The sequence below is a fragment of the Lipotes vexillifer genome, unplaced genomic scaffold, assembly GCF_000442215.2.
Source record: "Lipotes vexillifer unplaced genomic scaffold, Lipotes_vexillifer_v1.1 scaffold1675, whole genome shotgun sequence".
NCBI classification, from domain to species: Eukaryota; Metazoa; Chordata; class Mammalia; order Artiodactyla; family Lipotidae; genus Lipotes; species Lipotes vexillifer.
In genome coordinates this window covers 334,574-356,361 of record NW_006784891.1, presented here as the reverse complement: position 1 = coordinate 356,361, position 21,788 = coordinate 334,574, and the positions used below count along the sequence as shown (strand labels likewise).

At 37.0% G+C, this 21,788-nt stretch overlaps 1 protein-coding gene across 2 annotated transcripts; it reads right to left on the bottom strand.

The window, feature by feature from the left end:
• Window positions 1–3,051: 3,051 nt before the first annotated feature.
• Window positions 3,052–21,730, bottom strand: BROX (BRO1 domain and CAAX motif containing). 2 transcript variants are annotated; one of them, XM_007457020.1, is made up of 13 exons: window positions 21,387–21,730; window positions 18,187–18,303; window positions 15,298–15,404; window positions 14,863–14,959; window positions 11,960–12,055; window positions 10,913–10,985; window positions 9,813–9,918; window positions 9,013–9,102; window positions 7,204–7,289; window positions 6,293–6,374; window positions 5,840–5,990; window positions 4,463–4,622; window positions 3,334–3,472 (listed from the first exon to the last, which is right to left on the bottom strand). In XM_007457020.1, the coding sequence occupies exons 2-13, from the start codon at window positions 18,285–18,287 to the stop codon at window positions 3,386–3,388; spliced, it is 1,236 nt and encodes a 411-aa protein (XP_007457082.1). In that variant the 5' UTR covers window positions 18,288–18,303; window positions 21,387–21,730; the 3' UTR covers window positions 3,334–3,385. The 2 variants fall into 2 exon arrangements, with proteins under 2 accessions (XP_007457083.1, XP_007457082.1); XM_007457021.1 differs by lacking the exons at window positions 11,960–12,055; window positions 21,387–21,730 and having other exon boundaries at window positions 3,052–3,472; window positions 18,187–18,299.
• Between the last annotated feature and the right edge of the window lie 58 nt (window positions 21,731–21,788).

Sequence of the window (21,788 nt, the reverse complement as noted above, 5' to 3'; positions counted from 1 at the left end):
CTGGTGACTCACCCCAGGCAGGCAGAGTGAGGCATTCTGGGGAGGATATATGTGAAATCTGAATAAACAAACACATATATAAACAAACCACTGCTCCTCCTTGAGAAATGCTGACAGAACATCGCCTGGCCGGACTCTTCTCCCTTACTTTCAGTATTGGACCATATACATGCACCCAGCCACCAGGGGTAAGAGTGATATTACTGACATGCCTGTCCTATTGCGGTGTTTCTCAACTTTTCCTACATCATAGCAGATGATCTAGGAAATTCATTGTTTGACATTCTGGAGGTGACCAGCCTGGGAGCTCCAGCCACCTTAGGCCCTGCCCAGTCAGCCCCAGAAGGCTGAGATCAACAGCTTGAGGCAAACGACCAGAGAAGCTCTTGACAATATGAAGCCGCTGGGTGATCTAACATTTTCTCTGGGGAGCACTCTTAGAGGGAGCTATGAGCTTACACCCACCTCAAGCACATCACAGTCATCAGATACGCTGAATCGCATAAGTGATAGCTCCGGCCTTTTGGGTAAATACAATCCAACACCACTTTCTGTTCTATAATTCAGAGTAGGCGCCCCCTACAGATTAACTATTTTAATCCCTTTAGTTTACTATAAAAACATTTTTTAAAACAAGAACGTAAATTCGAAGCAAATTACTCAAATATCAGATTAAAGTCTTTAGATACAAAAGTACAGTAAACCAAACGACACGTTTATTTTTATGCACATATCGAGACAAAAAATGCCTCGTTTTCTAAAGCATGATTACTATAGAAGGAAATATTTCTGAATATGATTTTATTTGAGTACATTTATATAGTACTGAAAATGCTCCCTCAAAGTTTCCAAAGTACAAAGTTTTCTGCAGAGTACTGTACAGCAATAATGATAAGGTCTCTAGCTTAGCTCACCACCGTATACAAGACTGCAGCATGCTGGAAAATACTGTGAATAAAAATATATGCAGGCTGATTGAAACCCTACTTCAAGATTAAAAGGTGGTAAGTACCAATAAGCATAAGTAGAAACCAAATAGGTCAAGGAGCGTTGAGTATTTAATGAATTCATGTAGCATAAAACAACTGATGCAAATGCATCTGTCATTTTAAAATACAACTGTGAAGAAATATGATTTTACATTGTATTAACCTTGTTACTGGCTTAATAAACATAAAAATATTTATTGAAAAACAAATAAAAATTCCAATGAAATTGGAAGTAGAATCACTTTTATTTTCATAAATAAAAAGATAATTCAGTATATTAACAACACTTTTAGCAGGATATGTTAGTTGTCGTTATCTGGTTTAAACTAAGTATGCAATAGTTAACACAAGTAGTTATTACATCTATGACATTCATGCAACTTCTTTACATTTATTCACTTCCCCAAATTTCGAACACGATTTCAAAGAATATTATATATAATGGGATAGTTAGTCAAAGTGTCACCTTTGCTGAGTCAACAGAATATTTACCATCTGCTTATCTTAAAGTTGCCAATTATTGATTAAATGTTAATACCAGTATTTACTGCACTTTACAGAAGCACTGAGCATATTACATGTTTTCATTCCATATATGGAAGTATGACCCATAAAAATGTCAATATGTGAAATCGACACATATTGTGTCAATAAATTTAGCCTAGTTACTAAATTTTCAAATGTGAAAATTTAGTAACTAATAAGCACTAGTTTCTAAAATAAATAGATCTTACAGGCCAAGAGTAATAAGCTTCCATCAAGTACGGTTTAAAGTTTTGTCAGTAAATGGCATAGAGCACAAAAATACAGGGAAATTAAAGTGTTTTTTCTATAAACAACAAAATAACTGTCTGTTATTACTCCACTGATTCTGAAAACTGCAGCTTCAAATATTAAATGTTATATAGCAAGGAGTAATTAGCATTTCCATATATTAAAAAATAAAACCTGATTCTATGTAGCTTTTTTTCCCATGAGTATAAACTATGATTTAAGTAATCATTTATTTTAACACAATATTCAGTTAGGTATAATCTATTTTTCATAATGAAATGTTTATTCCTATCTCAATACTTTATGCAGATTTTACTTATTTGTCACAGAATCGCTGTGTGGATTCAAAGGTTTATCTATGTAAGTGCTCAGCACGGTGCCTGGCACAGAGTAAGCTCTCAACATACCCTACTATTACTACTTCTATTATTTGAACCAATCTGTCATTTATAAGAGAAAAATTAGGTGATGCCCCAGGAGAATAATCAAAAGAAGATAAACTTACATGTGTGATTTTTTTTTATTAAAGTATTATGTATCCACTATTTCCCAGGTTTGTGTATATATTAAACTATTTCAAATATTACAAGGTATTTTTAAGATATACTGTACCCGTTTGCTCTCTAAGTTTCTGCTATGGCCTTTGGCCTAAAGCAATACAATTCTGACAGGATAAGTGTATTAGAAAACTATATAAAAACCATGTACACTGAAATCAGGTTAACAAAGGCATCTTACTCTAACTTCTGTAACAAAGTAATAGAGATTTACCAGTGTAATTCAGGACAACCGATCTTGTTTAGGCTTAAAGTTCTTTCTTTCCATCATGCATTATTTGACTTCTGCAAAAACATTTTCACTCTGTCTCACACAAATACTAAGAGCTGTTACCAAGGTCTGTCCCCTAAGTAAAAAAGCCATTAGAAAAAAGTACTTTAAAAAATATTGTAGGTTTGCTTACTGAGACTGAAATGAAGTACAGGGCTATCAGCATAAGAGTAAAAGCTCCTAAATGGTCTTCAACATACCTAGAAACACTGATTTGTAAGTAAATTACAGATTCTAACATGTATAAGGGATTTGGTATGAAGATTTTTTGATCTTTAACTAAAAGTGATTTTTTTTCCCCCCAACCAGAAAAGGTAACTGACACAGAAGATAACAGTGCTACAACTGACATAATGGAGAGGGGTAAAAAAACCTTGTCTGTTAAAAACTGACTCCGGTCATTCTTCTGGTATCAAATAAGAGGAAGGAAAATAAACTTTTTTTTGTGAAGACAGAAAAACACACCTGAAACCACATGATTCTGGCCTATAGTGTATTAACCTGAAACTTACTACTACCCAGAATTCAGGAAGAAAAACCCAACCCCCAAATATGCCCTTTAGAAGCACAATAAAAATTTTTCACAGGTTGTCCTGATTAAAAAGGAGTTTGGAAACAAAGCATGAAATACTTCCACTGTGTTAAAAATCAAGAACAAATAAACTGAAGGCAGATTCCCTCTGAATGTACTAAATTAATCTATAGGCTTCAGAGAAATCATTTCAAGAAAGATGAAGTTCCATGGTTTATCTTATTTGGAAGAAAATTCAAAGTGCACACTGTATCAATGTATTTTAGGAGATGTAGCACCCAGTGTCCTTCTGAGGTTTGATATCTGGTTCTTTCACAGGTTTCACAACTTCTTCTGGTTTGGGTTTAGCCTATGGAGAAAGAAAAATACAGTGTAAGTACATAAACTAAGATCTGGAAAACAAACACTAGATCTATTCCACTTCAGACTAATATAAAGATGATATACTAAAATACACAGCATGGAGACTAACAAAGCTGTGCCAGAAGCTACATACAAACCAATTCAATTAAAGACATAACAGGAAAGCAACATTTCAGTGAAGATGAAAACCTGATGGGTAGGCAAAAATCAAGCTAATGGTACTCTTACTCTTTCTGAGGAGGGAGAAACTGAGCCAGCAACCTGTGCACATGGAACCCTCAAGTTGGAAGATTACTTGTGACAGTAACAGGCTACCTCTTAGGACATTATTTAAGAGGCTGAACAGGATGCAAAAACTTATTTTAAGGAATAATGGTTTTAGTATGGGTAGGAAATATTTAAAAAAAACAATTTCAAGGAAGCAGCTATGGCTACAAAATAATTCCCATCCCTTTTTTCACAGACCCCCTCTCTTTGGTAGCCAAACCTCAAAATTTCCACTTAATCTACCATTTGGTTTAGTACACTAAGATGTACTTAGATATAAATGAATAAAAGCACTCTGATTTTACCCCTGGATGATGTCACAGAATGTTGAAATTAGGTCAAATCTTCAAATACCATGCACTATGCTGAATCAAAAACAGCATTGCTATAGCAATATAAACATGGATGAGCCATCCTTTTTAGACCTGTCCTCCCACACTCTTCTTAAAGGAGGCTCTGACGAATTGTAAAAAGGCAAGATAATGTGTTGAAAACAACATCAGTCAACTATGTAAAAAATCAGAAGACAATTAGCGCCTGGAGGTTTACCTCTGAAAGAGTTCAGATTTTACACCAAGCACTGTAATTAGCTAATTTAACATTTAGACAAATATATGCAACTATTTAAATAGAGGACAATATCAAACTGTGAAGTCTGAATTCTCTTTTGAAATTTTTGTGAATGAATGGAAAAAACCCAATCCCGTACACTGTCATCCTTGGGTCTCTGGGTGAGATCAAAAGCAGCCAATGTTTCTGGTGTCCAGTGCATGCTTGTAGGAGGAAATTCGAAAGGTACAGGTTCTACGAGACCATAAACTGCTTTTAGTTCCAGTTGTGGGGCTTCTGTTGGAACTTTTTGAAAGTAACTGCAAAAAGCAATGGAAACAACAATTCATTCAGTTATTTGTTAACTATTTGAGTGTCTATTTATGTCCAAGACCTTGTGCAAGGAAATGACAATTTAATGATGAATTACATAGAGAACAATTTCCTGTCTCACATAGTTTACAGATGAGTAGGTGACAAAGTCAAGAAACCCTGTCAACAACTGTGCAATGTAACTGAAGCTATGAGGGGTGTAGAGTGCCGTGAGAACACAAAAGAGGGGCAATTAAAAGAGGGGCAGATTTGGGGGGTCAGGGATGCTTTCCAAAGGAAGTGATAAAAATTAATCTGGGCACGTTCAAGGATGTGAAAGCACAGCATGACCAGATGCAGAATATAAAGGGAAAAATGCAAGAGACAAAAAGCAGGGACAAAATTAATTCTACAACCTCCATAGGTACTGATCTACAGTTTGAACAACACTGATTTAATAATGGAAAACTGCTTGACAGGCCTAAACAGAACTGACAGAAAATTAATTTCCCTGCTTTATACGTGGCTGAAAACAGAATGAGATGAGTATGCCAAGAGAAGGTATGTATATATAACACACAGAGAAGGAATGGCAGGGAAACAAAGGTAAGAGAAAGTTAGGACAGTAGAAGTGGGCTATATGTTAATAATTCATGTTTGAATTTTTAAACCTGCTTTTATATGTTATCATCAAAAGCAGAATAAAAGTTAGGTCTAACACAAGTGAATTCTATCACCAATTTAAATAGAAAATTAATGCTCGACTTCAATGCAACTTGATATAAAATGTATGGGAACAGAGTCTAACAAACTGTGATATTATTAAAACAATATTATTATTTAAACATAATAAATACGTTCTCCCTCGGTATCTTCGGGGGATTGGTTCTGGGACCCCAGCAGATACCAAAATCCAGAGATGCTTAAGTCCCGTACATAAAAGGAAGTAGTATTTGCATATAACCTACGCACATCCTCCCATAAACTTCAAATCATCTCTAGGTTACTTATAATACCTAATAGAATGTACATGCTATGTAAATAGTTGCTGGCCTGCAGCAAATTGAAGTTTTGCTTTTAAGGACTTTCTAGAATCCCCCCTCCCTGCCCCCCCATATACTTTCAATCTGCAGTTGGTTGAATTGCGGATGTGGAACCCACAGATTACAGAGGGCCAACTGCACATACTATACCGATTACTAAAATCATACTGAGCTGTACTCACATAAATCCATTTTCTCTCTGACATTTTTCAAGGGTGTTCTTCACAAGATTTCCAAGTTTCCTAAAGAACAAGTGTCCTGAAGGTTTGACTGTTGGTCCAGGGCCTTTGGTTTCTCCATATTCTTTGCATAATGCTTCTGCCTTTGCATAAACTGCATGTGAAAGGGATATACAGTCATTTGATTATAATTATTGATTATTTATACTAAAAAGGCTATTAATCAGAGATGCTCTTTAACTAGCATAAGAGCACTACCAACAATAGTATAAGGGGTAGGTAGGTATTTTCTACAAGTTCTAGGTTTTCGAAGCACTTTTTTCTTTTCTCCAATTCCTTCACTGATTCTCATTCCCTTTCATGAACTCCGCCAAAATCTCTTTTAACTGCCCATTCCCTTCATGATTAAACATTAGTTTTTAAAAGAGGAGTTAATATTCTGGCAGGAATACTTACATTTTTCTGCCTCTTGAAGAGACCTGATTGCTTCACCACATTTATCACTAGCCAACAAAGTCTGACCATGATAACAATAAGCCTGATAAAAGAAACAAATTTTTATTCATTCTCTCCTCAAATGCTTTCCACTATCATCGTTTTCTATATGCATCAAAGAAATGCCTTTGTCCATTGTTTGAAGTATCAATGCAGTCCCTTACATCTCTTTACTTGAATAAGCTTCCCCCTATCTCTGTTGGTATATAAAGTAGAATTATGTCAAGCCTTGAGCCAAACTAGCCTTCTAACCATGGACTGAGAGCAAAAACTATTTGCTGAAACCTGTTTTAAAAATTAGGGCAGAGGGGATAAAGGAGGGAAATTAGTGTGCTAATACAGAGGGAGAAGGAGGGAGGATTTGAGGTTAAGGACTAAACAGGTCTTAAGAAAAATGTTACCAGGCTGGAATAGAACATGCTTATTCTTTAAACGTCTACCATCAATGCAGGGATTGCACATGGTCTTATGCAGTGTGTTTGAAAGCAGATTATAAGGTATAAGAAATCTTATTTATGATTCTTCACCAACCCAGGTGATACACTGTATGGGTAAGTCTTTAGATTAGCATTAGTAAATATCTTTCTCAGTGAACAGGACGAAACAAGAGAATTCTCATGAAGTTTGCAGAAGGTTCCAGCTTAAAAGTGGGTTTGAATCAAACAGTAATTCCATTGCTATAACCCAGCTCTACATCATCTCCTTCCACTCGCTTTACTCCACAATGGCTGCACTGACTATCAGGGAACATTTACTGAGAGCTGTCCATTATCTGTAAAATGCTAACGAAGAGTCAGGCGAGATGACAGAACTGGTGTTCGAGGGGGTGGAGAGACAGTAACTTACATTGTTTCTCGGCTAAAAATACTTACATAAGCTGTGTAGAAACACATTTTCAAGTGAAGATATTTTCTCCATTTAGCAGAGTATGCAGGCTCCAAACTGGATAAAGCATGATCTAAAGTTACATTTTAAAAAGCAAAATATAATTTCACCCTGATTCACTAGGAGACTTACAGCTTATGTGTTCAGATGCTAAAAGCAGCAGGCCATTCAAGTCTAAAACTCAAGCATTTACACTTTAAAAACCTTGCTTTGGGCTTCCCTGGTGGCGCAGTGGTTGGGAGTCAGCCTGCCGATGCAGGGGACAAGGGTTCGTGCCCCGGTCCGGGAGGATCCCACATGCCGCGGAGCGGCTGGGCCCGTGAGCCATGGCCACTGAGCCTGCGTGTCCGGAGACTATGCTCCGCAACGGGAGAGGCCACAACAGTGAGAGGCCCACATACCACAAAAAAACCCCCAAAAAACCCCCTTGCTTTATTTAAAGTGATTTATTTAATTAATTTATTTAGATTTGATGGTTAATGCAATTTAATTTTGAGATAATGATAAAAATAGCAATGACTAAGAACTTCAAAGTAATTACGAATACTATTATAGTATCTCTTTCCAACCTTTTTCATAATACAGCAATGCCAAGAGTAGTCTAGTCACCCAAGTCAGAAGCAAGGATACTCTCCTAACCCTCATTCACCACCCCATCCCTGCATCTTGTATAAAACACACATGCTCATATATCCTACCAAACACCTTTCGAATGTATTTCTTCCTCTCCATTTCCTACTCTGCTATCTTTGTCAAAACCTTCATCATTTCTTCCATAGTACTTAGGAAGAAATGATTATAGTTTAAGTAGAGTCAGCCTACTACTCCTTCACTAGTAAGCCCAGTTCTCATCTTGCAATGATAGGGACCTTTCTTAAATTCAAGTCCAGTCAAGTCAGATTGACTTTACTATACCTTTTAAGGGGTCCCAAATACCTACCGAATGAAGGCCAAACTTCTCAGACAGGCTTACAGACCAATTCATAGCCTCACATATGCACACTTTCATAACCTTTGCTCCTAGCTCTCATCCTGTTTCAGCTAAAACATGTCTCAGTCCCAGAATGTGCTAAGTTCTTTCTAATCTCTGTACATACTACAGAATGTTCTACTCTTCCCATATGCTAAAGCATCCCAGCAAACCTAGAATTTCTATTTCAAAATAAGGCTAAACCATCACCTTCCTCTAGAAAGCCTTCTCTAGCATGCCCAGATCCTTTAGGTTTTAATTTCACCCCGGTAACCACACCTTATTTCATACTATAATAATGTGGTTACATGTTTGTCTCCTTCCCTAGACTATGAATCTGTATACCTAGCAACTAAAAGAGTAACCATCTGATAAATAGAAACATATGCATGTTTCCTAAATAAGTGACTGAAAAGAATAATACGTTAAGGAGAAGACCTGAGTGCTAGTCGCAGCCTCCCACCTGCTAGCAGTTAAATTACAGATTAGTTATGTTAATTCTCTGGATTTGTTTCTTGTCTAAATAAGGATAGTAACTACAAGGTTATAAAGACCAAAAACATTTCAAAAGAAAAATAGCTGTTTAATTATTAGATGTAACTGGTTAAAAAGGATAGCATCGTCCTTTTCACTAGGAGTTATGGAGCATATTAACCGTGAACAGCTCTAATTCTTTTATTTCCTTTTAAACAAGATTAATAAAATAGTGCAGCTATTACTACAGCTTTGCAAAAGATGAACCAATCTGAGAGTCCTTTTGCTTTGCTTGTTCCCTACTAAGCCAAGAGCTTAATGTGAAAATCTAAAGACTAAAAATAGAACTTACCAGCTTTTTGATAGAAATTGGCTGTTTCATATGCCAGGGCAGCAATTAGTACAGGAGCATGTTTCAGTTCAATTGCTCGAGCAATTGTTACTATAACCAAAACACAATGAAGTGAATGTATGATTAAGTTCACTTGCATTTATCTTAAGTTCAATTATAATAGCAAAAGACAGTCTGATATCTATTCGGGACTTTAATACAGTTTGTTAAAAGTTTTAACATGAAAAGTAAGCTACAGAAAATGCAAACATAAACAAGCAGAAAACACTGAGCTTGTTGGTTCTGATACCACTTCCTTAAATAAATCACCAGCCAATTACTAATCACAGAAAACCCCTACTACAAAATCGCATGATGTAAGAGGAAACAAATACTTTCAGGGCACTGGAGTTTGAAATAAAGAAAAACAAAAACCAACAGAGTTTCTTTATTGTTTTCACGTAAGTCTTCATTTATTTCCTGCCACTGAAAGGCAAAGATTTCAAGGTAAGCCAAACAGTGGAAGCAGAAAAGAAATGAGCAAGGTAGAGTGGGGGGAAAGATGAGTTATAGACTTAATTATGCTGCCAGAAATGGCATGAAATCAAAATCCTCTTAAAAAGAATTATTAAACTGTAAGGCCTTTTCCAGCTAATGAAAAATGAAGGCAAATGCTAAAGGTAAAAGTCAATTTTTTAAATTCCTCACTATAAATTTCTCAAATCCTGAAACTCCAGCAATTCCAGCTAATTCTGATTTTAAAAAAAAGAATTAATGCCAATATAGACCTTCTTTAAAAAATCTTACAATATTTAAGATACCTTCTTGAGCTTCGGCTTGACATTGGATAATGTAAGCTTCTATGAGTCGTGCCTCTAAATCCCTCCCCTTTTCTGCAGGTGTAATTAATTTTGGGATATGACTTTCCTGAGAGAGAAAGAAAAAAAAACAAAGAAGCCAAATTTTTATTTTAACTCAGATGTTAGAAAGAAAACTGAAGTTATGAGATATTCAATTTGGGGATTTTTCAGAAATTTAGGGTACAAAGTGTAAAACGGAGCAATGTTAAGCTTACAGAGCATAAAAGTTCCTGTACACGAAAACTTTTAAAGCTTTTTATAAATTTTTGTAAAAATAAGAAATTCAAGAGCAAAATTTGGGTCATTCTAAATTGCTTAGATATGCAAGTCATATTATCAACTTAGAAAATGTTTAACTGAAACGGAAACAAAATTTCCCTTTTGCATGACAGCCGGAACTGTTCATTCACATTAATGATAGCAGATATAAAGAAGACTACAGTTCTGTAGCTCACTCAGGATCACAGCTTTTTCATCACCATAAAACTATCTTATCATGAGAAAAATGCAACACTGGCCTCCAGGGGCCTTCAGTAAATAGTAGTTTAATTAGAATGAGGTGGGGGTAATTCTGGTTGGAAAATACGTTCGTCTTTCTCCTAATTCTCATCACATCTCCAGGCAATTTAATGTAATTAGTGTGTACTGATTGCTCCGCTGGCATTTTCACTGAAATACAGAGAATATACTCAGAAAATCTGGTTTTGCAGAATCATGATTGCTCCTGGCAACTGCTGCATACAGCAAGGGAAATGCTCAGAACTATCAATTTTTGTGCTTTGTTTTCTCTCATCTTTTCAGAAGAGACTGAAAAATAAGCAGTGAAGTACCACTTGCATCGTCTAATTGTAAAATTCACTGATGATTTTCTGAAGTGGAAACACTTAATATTCTGTAATTGGCTGCACTCATCAACAAGGTACTTAACATAAGGAAAACAGAACACATACTAGTTCTTTCTACATGATGAAGTAATTCCTTCACCCCACCCCGCAAAGAATTAAATAAAAATTATTCAAGAATTAAAGCATTAAGAATATATTTTATTATTATTATTTTACCTTTAAATGTTTAAAAATCCCAGCTGCAATTTTTAAGCTTCGATGGACTTCTTTTGCTTCATCCTCTGTTATGCTGAAAGATAGTGGTTACATTAGTTACAGGATGAATCCCGTTTCTGGTATTAAAACCAACAACTAATACATTCTCATAAAACCACAGAAGTTAGTCATTTGTGTTTTTCACTACGTTTTCTTCTTTTTGACACTTAAAAAACTAACAAATGCACATGAAAAATATCCAAAGAGAAGATACTACAAGTGAAAAAGAGAGCTCCTGTTTAGGGGTCTGGAACAAAGGCTTCTTGTTTTTCCTTCCAGATAATCTTCTGTGCATAAACAAGCATAAAAATCAATATACATTTAACGCATGCACATACTTAAAAAACACATACATACACAATATTCACCACTCTGCTCTCGTTTTAATCACCTAAATTACTTCAGAGACAATTTTACATCAGCACATAGAATTCAACTCCATTCTTAAACGGCTGCATATTATTCCCATGTTTAGGTGCATCACAGTTGGTAGCTCCCAGTTTCATATTGCTAATATCCAGTTGTACTATTATAAAAACTATCTCATTTTATTTCACAGTTCCTTAATCCCTCAAAACTTCTTTCACATACTTATAAGGCTTTGTATTTTTCTGTGAATTGCCTGTTTATTTTCGATTTGTTGATCTTTTCCCTGTTGATTTGTAAAAGCATTATAAAAACAATGTCACATGCACTGCAATTTTTTTGACCAATCTGTCATTTGTTTTCTAACTTTGTTTATGGTACTTTACGTGGTCAAATAGTCAACCCTTTTCTTGGTTTGGGGTTTTATTCAGAAAGACCACCCCCATGACAAGATTATTAAAAAATTTTTCCCTTTTAACAGTGGGCTCCATAATTTTGATACTTAAAATACTAACTTTATGAGGCAACCTTAACATTTATTAGAAGTGATACTTTTTATCAGTACCCTAGACTTTTTAATAATGAAGCTCCATATGTTTGAGAAATAATACATATGCACATAACCCTTCCCTTTTAACTTACTTTTCTTTTCCAGCCAGTCTTGAAGCATATTTGGTATACCATAAAGCTACATTAAATCCCATGGAAATTAATTCAAAAACAGCATCCTGCTGGGCACTAGAATTATAAACATGATCATTAAGTACTGTCAATGACTGAGACATCTCTATATGAAGCCTGCTATACATCTTACACAAAATCATAAAGAGCTAAATGCTAACTGAAAAAATGAAGAGTCCTTGTGTTTAATATAGGTTGGGAGGTAAGACACAAGCACACACACACACAATTAACACTGAATGACTAAACATAATGGTCCACGATGTACTTCATAATAGTAAACATGAGAATAGTAGTTCCCAAAGGTTGCTGTACATTGAATAGTTTTAAAAATACAGATTACTGGAACTTATCCCACAAAGAAAGTCTGGGAAGTGCCCAGAATCTGCATTTTTAACAAGTATCCAGTTGATTCTGGAGCAGGTGATTCTTACACCACATTTTAAGAAAATGGATTTCAGAGGAGAGATCATTTCAGGCTAGAATGGTTAAAGAAGGCTTAATGGTATAAACAGAGTTTGAATTGTGCCTTGAAAGATGGCTAGAACGGAAGCAGAAGGACATCCCAGATGAGGGAATGATGCTGTTAACGCACAAGAAAGGATAAAGATTTTTCTGGTGGCAGTAACCCAACTAGCTTGATTGAAGTTGCCAGTTCATAGAGAGAACTCGAGGAGCAGGAGAGCAAAAAGCCAAGCTGATGTGAAACGGTAGAAGATTCTGAAGGCCAAGCCAACTGGTGTACTACAAAGAAAAAGGTCTCAAAGATAAGTGTATTTTATATCTTGTTTCCTTCAGATTCTATAACTAAACATGACACAAAGATGGCAAAATGCTCACAAAGCAAGTATTTTTATTCACTGTTGTTCTGATGAGGCCCTGAAAATTCTTTATACACATTATCTCACTTATCTCAAATGATGAAGTAAAAAACCTGAAGTACACATATAATACTAATAAAGATACAGAAAAATTACCCAAAGGGAAGAAACGAGAATCATGATTCTGCTTTGTATTTTTTATTTAATTGCTGCCTCCATCTTAGAAGGAACAGAGACATGGAAACTTTTTAGATTAAAAAAAAAAAGATTTGTTACAAAACATGTAATTAAAAAATACCTTATAAACTACCCTGCTTAATATACATTATAACATACAAAAATATGACAGTTATGAACAAACTTCTTAAAACAGTTTACCATGCCAAAAAAATATAATGCATAGTTTAACGGCTTATTCTTTCCGCACTGGGCACTTTCCAACGAATTACATCTACTAATTACATCTAGTAATTCTAGTAATGGTGATCTAAGAGGCATATCTAATTTATAACTTTATCTTTAAATAATAAGATAGTTTTGCTAATTTTTATGGGGTCTCATGAATAGCTCTCTCCTGTTTACCCTTCGTTTATTTCAATCTGCCTTGCTCCCAAACACTCCATTTCTATTGTACTACATCTAGGTAGTAGTTAAGAGTGTATACAGTTGAAAAAACATTTTTCAGAAGATATACTCACAGCACTTTTCATTGAGTAAGTAGCAATCAAGGATTAAATAACTTAAAAATCTCAGATGTACTGAATACTCAACATCCTAACTTAAGGCCTTTATCACATAATTCTTCACTGTCTCATAAAACTATGCTGAGAAATGCTGTCACAAGGAATGAAAATTTAGCATGGTGGGGAAAACTGCCAAATTTATGTAATACAAAACACTTTGGAATCTGCCAAAGTTTTGTAATGTAACAATGGTAGAGGTTTGATTCTTTAAAAAAAGTTTTTAAGGAAAATATTCCTTAATTTTAGATGAAGTACAAAGGGGTACATAAAGCAAAACAGAAAATGAGAACTTACTTGGAAAACCTTGGTATCCCAGAATATTAAAATTTGGAAAGGACCCACAGTCCACAACTTCCTACCCAATTTATGAATTCTATTATATACAATATTCCCAAGGAAGGAAGGAAGGAAACTAACATTTATTGAATGTCTATTAATGCCTGGCATTATATCAGCCCCTTAATACAAAATTTCCTATTTTGTTCCTCACAAAAGCCCTATACCTGTAACCCCAACATACAGTTGAGGAAGCAGATGTTCACACAGGAGAAGCTCTGAGGCTGATCTACGTGTGTATGAATCCAAAGTCCACACTCCTTCCACTGTAATGCCTGCCCTGGTTGTTTGCCAATCCCCATTTCCTTCCCTTCTGATTTTATAAAACGGTTAATTCTGAAGCAAATTGAGATAAAGAGATATAACCAATGGTGTTAAAAAAAAAAAGTAGTTAAAAATTTAGCACCATTATGATTGGTTTCCTGTTATAATTAGATCTAACTAGTTTCAAGTGAATGATGAGAAAGTTCTGAGGGGAAGTTTTTAAAAAGAGCAGAAACAGTGAAATTAGGAAGAAAAACAAATACAGTACTGTCAGTCAAAAGAGTATGGAGCTGGGGTGGAACTGGGGAGAAAGAAAGAAGGAGATTGACCAGAGACATCAGAAAAGGAAAGTAGTGGAGAAAGCAAAGTTCTGCTCTGCTTGGATGGAGGCAAAGATCAAAATCTAGGTTTGGGTTTCAAATTCCCAAACCATTCTTTGTGTGTTATTAAAAGTCAAGGCTGCTCAATCTAGTTAACATTTATATTGATTATCTCAAAAATGATTTGGTCCAGAAGAAACAAATTCTGTTTGTACTTAATAGACTGCATTAAGAGTTTAGGTCAAAAGTTTTAATTTCCTGATAAGGCAAAGATGCTGATCAGACTTACATTTTACTTCTTCCACACAGAGGCTACGAGTTAATCACTAGCTAAACAGTTACAAAAATGGCTTGAATTTAGTACTGTTGGTGCTGCTTACCTTGGAACCTGTCCCTGTAATGTATCAGTCCACTTGAAATTTTGAATATATCGTAACTTGCTTTCTTGGGTAGATTCATCCAATGAGTTAATGAAACCTATAAAAAGGTAGAAAACATTTTCAGTTTTACAGAAAATATCACGTGTCTGTTTAGAACATTTTTCGGAGAATGACTTTTTCAGATACCCGAATGAAACTCCCAGCCCCTCTATACCCTTCTCCTAAGGTAATATAATATGAAATATGCACACATTTAATTTTCAAAATGTTAGAAAGACCACATACTACCTTTACATTCTCACATTTCTGATACTCAAGCATACTGAAGAATATAACCTAGAAGACTAAACTATTCAAATCTGAAAAGTCTAAGAATCAAATATGAACTTCTACATAGTTGACTTTTAAAAACTTAAATTGATTTAAATAACTAACCTTGTAAAAGTGAAAAATATGAATCTGCTGCATTCTTCATCATTTGTGGATTACAGTTCAAATCAGTGAACAATTCGAGCAGTCGTGCTCTAGACGATCTCAAGTCACTTAAATGAGACAAAAGAGATAGTAATGTTAAGTAAGCTGTATTACAATGAATCTATGTAAAAGTGGCTTAAAAGTTTCAACTGTAAAAGCTTAAACACACACACACACACCCCTTCCTCTAAGATTACTAAGTATACAGGAATGAATTTAATTAGGACTAACACTGGAGGTAAGTGAAATTTCCAGTAACAATTGTTTTAGAAGTTGTACTAAAATAAACTCAGTCCAACTAAAGGAGCAAATCATGAATACAATTATATAATAAAAATACACAGCAAGTTTTAATTTTAAAAAATCAAACTAACACAAGCTTTTAAGACAGGAGGAAAGAATTACGAATGAGTAAATTAATCTGACCAGTTCACAATAGAAGTTTTTTGAAAAATGGAAATTTAACATTTGTACATAATTTTAGTATCCCCTTACAATTTCAAAATTTGACATTATGTCAAAATGTACTTAAGTACAAAACCATATTTTAAAATTGCATTCTATAATACAACACACACACAAACAGGCAAAAACACGTGGCCACTAGTCATTTTAAAACTGCTCCCTCGTCTCCATTCTCCTTTGCTTCTCTGCAGCAATAAATGTTGCAGACATTTATTGTTTCTTTCTCGAAATTCTTTTCTCCCTTGATTCCAATAACGCCAAATTTTCCAGATTCTCCTCTTATCTCTAGAAGTTCCTTCTCTATTTTCTTCCATGTCCCCTTCATACTCCCACCTCCAGAAATGTTCAGCCTTTGGCTTTCTGCTCTTCTCTCTTCTGAGGTCTCATCTACGAGTATAACTTTACATCTAATCCTAGATCTACATTATCAGCTCTAACTTGGTCCTGTTCCAATTACACATCTTCTTTCAGAAGGCAACTTGCTTAGCGAGGGATCCAGAAATCATATTACATGGACCATGACTAAAGACAATTGGGTGTAAATGACTAAAGACTAAATTTAAATTGTAAGCACCAAGACAGTAGGGACTGTATATCCAGAACTTAGTGTCTGGGATAAAGCATATACTCAAATTTCTGTGTCGAGTGAAGTAATACTAACATTTCAAATATTTTAAGATTTAGAAGGACTGTAAGTAGCACTGATGTTTACAAAGGAGCACAAACTTAAACCTTAATGGTCTAGATGGAAGGTTTATTGGTACCAGCTCTAAGGAGGCTGATTCCAAGAAAGTATATAGTAACAACTATATACAGCTGACCAAAAATGGGATGGGCTACCTTATGAATCTGTCATTGTTGAGTTATTTAATTAAAAGCTGGGAGGGATAATTCTTGGACTCGGAAAAAAATATGAATTTTTTTTTTTTTTTTCCTTTTGGTCGTGCCACGCAACACGTGGGATCTTAGTTCCCCAACCAGGGATCGAACCCGCGCCCCCTGCATTGGAAGCGCAGGGTCTTAACCACTGGACCACCAGGGAAGTCCCCAGAATTTGAATCCTTAAGGCCTATTCTAGACTCGAATACTTTGCTACCTATTTCCAAGTAGGCATTCAATCATCCCCTGCAAATCAACTTGTGCAAAATTATATTCATATTAAAATGACAGAATTCGAGAAAAGTGTACCTTAGAAGTATCTAATTTAGGTTATTAATTTTACAGATGAGTAATTTTACAGATGAGTAATTAGTAAGAGACTTGCCCAATGCTACAGATAAAACAGTTAAGCTGGGACCAATGTCTAGGATTAGGGGTTGGCAAAGTACAACCTGTAACTTGTTTTTATATGGCCCCCAGCTTAATTCTGCAAAAATGAACAAAGAAGAATATCCAATAGTGACTGTGTGTAGCCCACAAAGCCTAAAATATTTACTATTTAGCCCTTTACAGAAAAAGTTTGTTGACCCCTGGTCTAGATCAACCTTTTGCTCCAATTACTTCTTTTCACAAAAAGTAGCAATTCTCTTGGTTTTCCTTTACTGGTACCACCAATGTCTTGATCATCTAGGTTCTGTATCTCATAGACTAAATGAATCCTTTTCAACTTTCCAGAGCAAATGAGACATCTGGCCAGTTGATGCCTCCTTCGAAATCTCTCTTGCATCTATCTCTTTTGTGCCAGTTAAACTGCTCTACTCATACTCCCTAGAACAAAGGTTTACCTAACAGAAATGACTTTCTCTTCTCCCTTCTTACTATCTTAAGTCAGGGGTCAGCAAAGGATAAATATTCTAGGCCTAGTAGGTCATAAAGTCTCCCCTGGGAATACTCAATCTTACTGTACACAGGAAAGGCAGCCATAGACAATATGTAAATAAGCGGGGGGGGGCGCTATGTTCTAATAAAAACTTATTTTTATGAAAACAATCACTGGGCCAATCTGCAGGACACAGTCTGGCAACCCCTGATCTAAGCCATACAATGCATTTAAACCCCAGCTCAAGTCCTCTCTGCTACTGAACACTCTGAAGGCTATTTCAGGTCATAGGGACCTCTCCCTGCTCAGAACTCAATTAATTTACTATCTGACCAATGAACAATATCTATAAATGACTTTGTGGAGTCTCTTGTACTGTTGTAACATATAGCTTAACTCTTTTAATTGTGACTGTTTAGCCTCTCTGGGACTCACTCACTGACCTAAACTTGAGGACCCAGTTTAAATAATCTATGATTTAACTTTTCACATGTCATTTATAAGTTTATAAGGAGTCTAAGGTTAGGGACAGTGTGTTACATACTTGTGCATTGTACATGACCCTAAAAAAGTACCTCGTATCCATGGGTGGCTCAATCAATACTTGTGAAGACTGACAAACTTACCTGCAAATTTTTGAAGCAGCAGGGCCAGTGACTACACCATAATAGTTAAAAGGGACAGGAGCTGTGGCTTTTAATGGGTTCCTATGAAACCAATGTGTCATTCTCTCCAGGTGTTTCCTATTGACAAAAAACAAATGTATAAAAATTAAAGATAAAACATTTAATAAGCAGTATAAATCATATTAAAATATTTTTTAAAGTAAAAGTTGAAAATTACTACAGGATATATACATTTTAATATATAAAACACATATACATAAATAAAATGCTTCACTGCCATACATCAATCTCGTTTTAACTGTCTGTTTATAGCAGCCTATGCTTAGATCAGGCCTGTAAAAAAAACAGCATTTGTAAATGTGCTCACAGTAACTGCAACGCTGAAGATATTGGAGCAGTAATGTTTAAACTTTAATGTGTATAAAAATCACATCGGGGCAGGAGGTGGGGGCTTCTTGTTAAAATGCAGGTTCTAATTCAACAGTCTGGGGTAGGACCTGAGATGCTGATGCTGCTGGTCCCCAAACTACACTTTTGAGGAGCGGAGTACTTGACTTTGGTTGGACAGATGCAAATGAGAAGGGCACAGGAGCAGAGGAACGTGATTCCGAAAGAGGTTTAAATGGTGACCCTTATTTAGACTGCTAAGATTACTTGACAGAAATAGGTTTTAAATTAACTGTATCTCCCACATGATATTTGCTGATGCCAACTGATTGGCTGTAGCATGTGTTCTATAATAAATATACTTTCCACAGAACAGCTAATAAGAATCAATATTTTCATGATAAAAAACCCCACATGGGGCTTCCCTGGTGGCGCAGGGGTTGAGAGTCCGCCTGCCGATGCAGGGGACATGGGTTCGTGCCCTGGTCCGGGAAGATCCCAAAAGCCGCGGAGCGGCTGGGCCCGTAAGCCATGGCCGCTGAGCCTGCGTGTCCGGAGCCTGTGCTCCGCAACGGGAGAGGCCACAGCAGTGACAGGCCCACGTACCACAAAAAAAAACACAACAAAAACACATGATACTTGATCAATAAAATCTATCCTTAAAATGGTAAAAAATGGCTGAATTATGAATATATTTAGCATGTGCAACTGAAGAAACCTCAGGTAGAGTTGGAATTGGGACAGGCCTGTGGGGGGGCTCTCAGGAAGGTACCTCTTGGTTACTATCAGAAGGAAGAAGAAAACTTCTCTCCATCCATGGCAGCTCAGCCAGTCAGACTGTAGCAGGCCAACCAATGAGAAGCCTCCATACTCTGGACCCCCAGGTTCCTCCAATGGACTCTCTGGTTATTACAGTCCCTCCCAACTCTTCTCTTTTCCCTATAAAAGCATGTTCCCCTTGCTTGTTCTCTGTATTTGCTTATGGTCACCCATCTTTGCATATCGCTGACTGTGATTTCTCTGCTAGTCCCTAATAAACTCAGTTTTGTTGGTTAAAAAAGAAAAATAATAATAATATCAATCCTTAGAACATACTTGTGGTTGACAAGGGGGAGGGCAGGTAGGGGAGGGAAGGACTGGGAGTTTGGGATTAGCAGATGCAAACTAGTATATACAGGATGGATAAACAACAGAATCCTACTGTATAGCACAGGGAACTATATTCAATATCCTGTGACAAACCATAATGAAAAAGAATATGAAAAAGAATGTATATATGCATAACTGAGTCACTGCTGTACAGGAAAAATTAAACACTGTAAATCAACTATACTTCAATAAATTTAAAAAAATAATGTCTATCCTTAAAAACCAAAACATTTAAAAAACTACCTAAATGCCAACTTAAAAAAATTAAGTTCCACACCTTTCAGGTTAAAAAAGAAAAGAAAAAAGGAGTGTGTCACTTGCTTAAAAGTCCTTGGGAAGATAGCGAAGACAATACAGGAGGGTGTAGTTGAAGACTTAAATATGGCAATTAGATTTCGGGAAGTGGGAGACAAAATCGGTAGGATTTAATTAATTTGAAAGCATTATATACAATGTTGTCCATGGATTCTTCTTATCGGGGAAAAAACGTGGGCTGCACAGTGTAAAAAATATCTACTTTATGCACCTCCCTTACCATATTTATTCATGGCAAAACCGGCTTTGGAGAGCACCAGCTATTTAAGGATGAGGAAACGCACTGTGTATTCAATGAAAAATTGAGCAAGTTCATTTGCGTAACTCAAAACATTTAACAAGTCCTTCAAAAATATATAACCTTCTAAATATCATCCACGTAAATCTCCTTTATAACCTAAGTAAACTAATACTGCATTTCTGTGCATATAAACCAAGCCTCCCAGAGATAATGGCACACAATACATTTGACCGTGACAAATTTTCCATAAATACTCTTTTAAGGCGGCCTCCCACGTCCTGTATGAAAATGTCTTAAGTTCTGTATATCTTTACTTCAGGACCGAAGACGGTAAGTACCATGTTCTCTACCCCTACCCAATCTGTCCCGTCAGAGACCCGCACTCCAGTTTTCAAGAATTCGAAGGGCGGGGTAAAAGCACGACACACCCACCTGCAGGTGCAAGGAAGGGTGCCGTTGAAGCCACCAGCACAACAGTCGGATCGAGGCTGCCACCTAACCCGCTGCCACAGGAAGAGTCCGATTACCGACAAAGGTTCCCCACTCCGGTGACCCTGGGTCCCGCGACGAACCAACCGCCCCCGAGCTCCCAACGCCCACTTCCTGTTTACCAGCCTCTTCCTCCCGGGCCCAGTCCGGTTTAACGCCGTTAAGACCTTGCGCAGGCGCACACCTTACCGTGCCCCTCCTGAACAGGCATTTTCGTGGAAAGCCGATACTATCTACCCGGGAGAGGCGGGCGGAAGGTGCCTAAACAAACTCCTATGTAGCCATAAGACCCTCCCCCCGCCCCCAACTGCTAGTGGAGACGCGGGCAAGGCGATTCAGTAAATATAGCTGTTAATACCATTGATTCGTGGGGCTAATGTGAATTTCTTTCTCTCGTTTGTTTCAAGGTACTTTTTACACAGGTTCCATAGACTCCCGGATAGTGGTCCCCAAAAATCTCCTTCTAGTGCCTTGAAACATTTGAAGGAGACTTTTGGGGACCACTATCCGGGAGTCTATGGAACCTGTGTAAAAACCTTGACCCTATTGCTTGGGACTCTGGGGAGACGACAGGGGTAGGGGTAGTACTGGGAAACGCCCATCCTCATGACATACTTACCGGATTTCTCGATGTCTGTACAGCACCCCTCCAGAGGGAAGAAAGGCAGTGTCCGAGTCCGCAAACGAGAAAGGGAGGGAGTCGCAGAGCCCGGATTACCGAACTTGAGCGACGGAAACCAGGCCTGCGGGAGCCGATCACGTGGTCAGGGCGGCCATGACAGCTACCGAGGCGGCAGTGCGCGCCGCTCTTGGGTTGAGGCTGCCGCGTTGTCGCAGTCCCCTTAAAACACTCCGTCCCTCAGCCCTTTCTTAGATATTCCTCCACAGTCTTCCCTCTTGAGCTGCGGTCTCCTCCCGAAACAAAGAGCAGAGATGGCCGGGCCTCCCACGCCGAGGCAGAATGCCGCAATAACAATGGCGGCCGCTCGGTGGAGCGGGGCGGCCTCAACCTAACACGAGG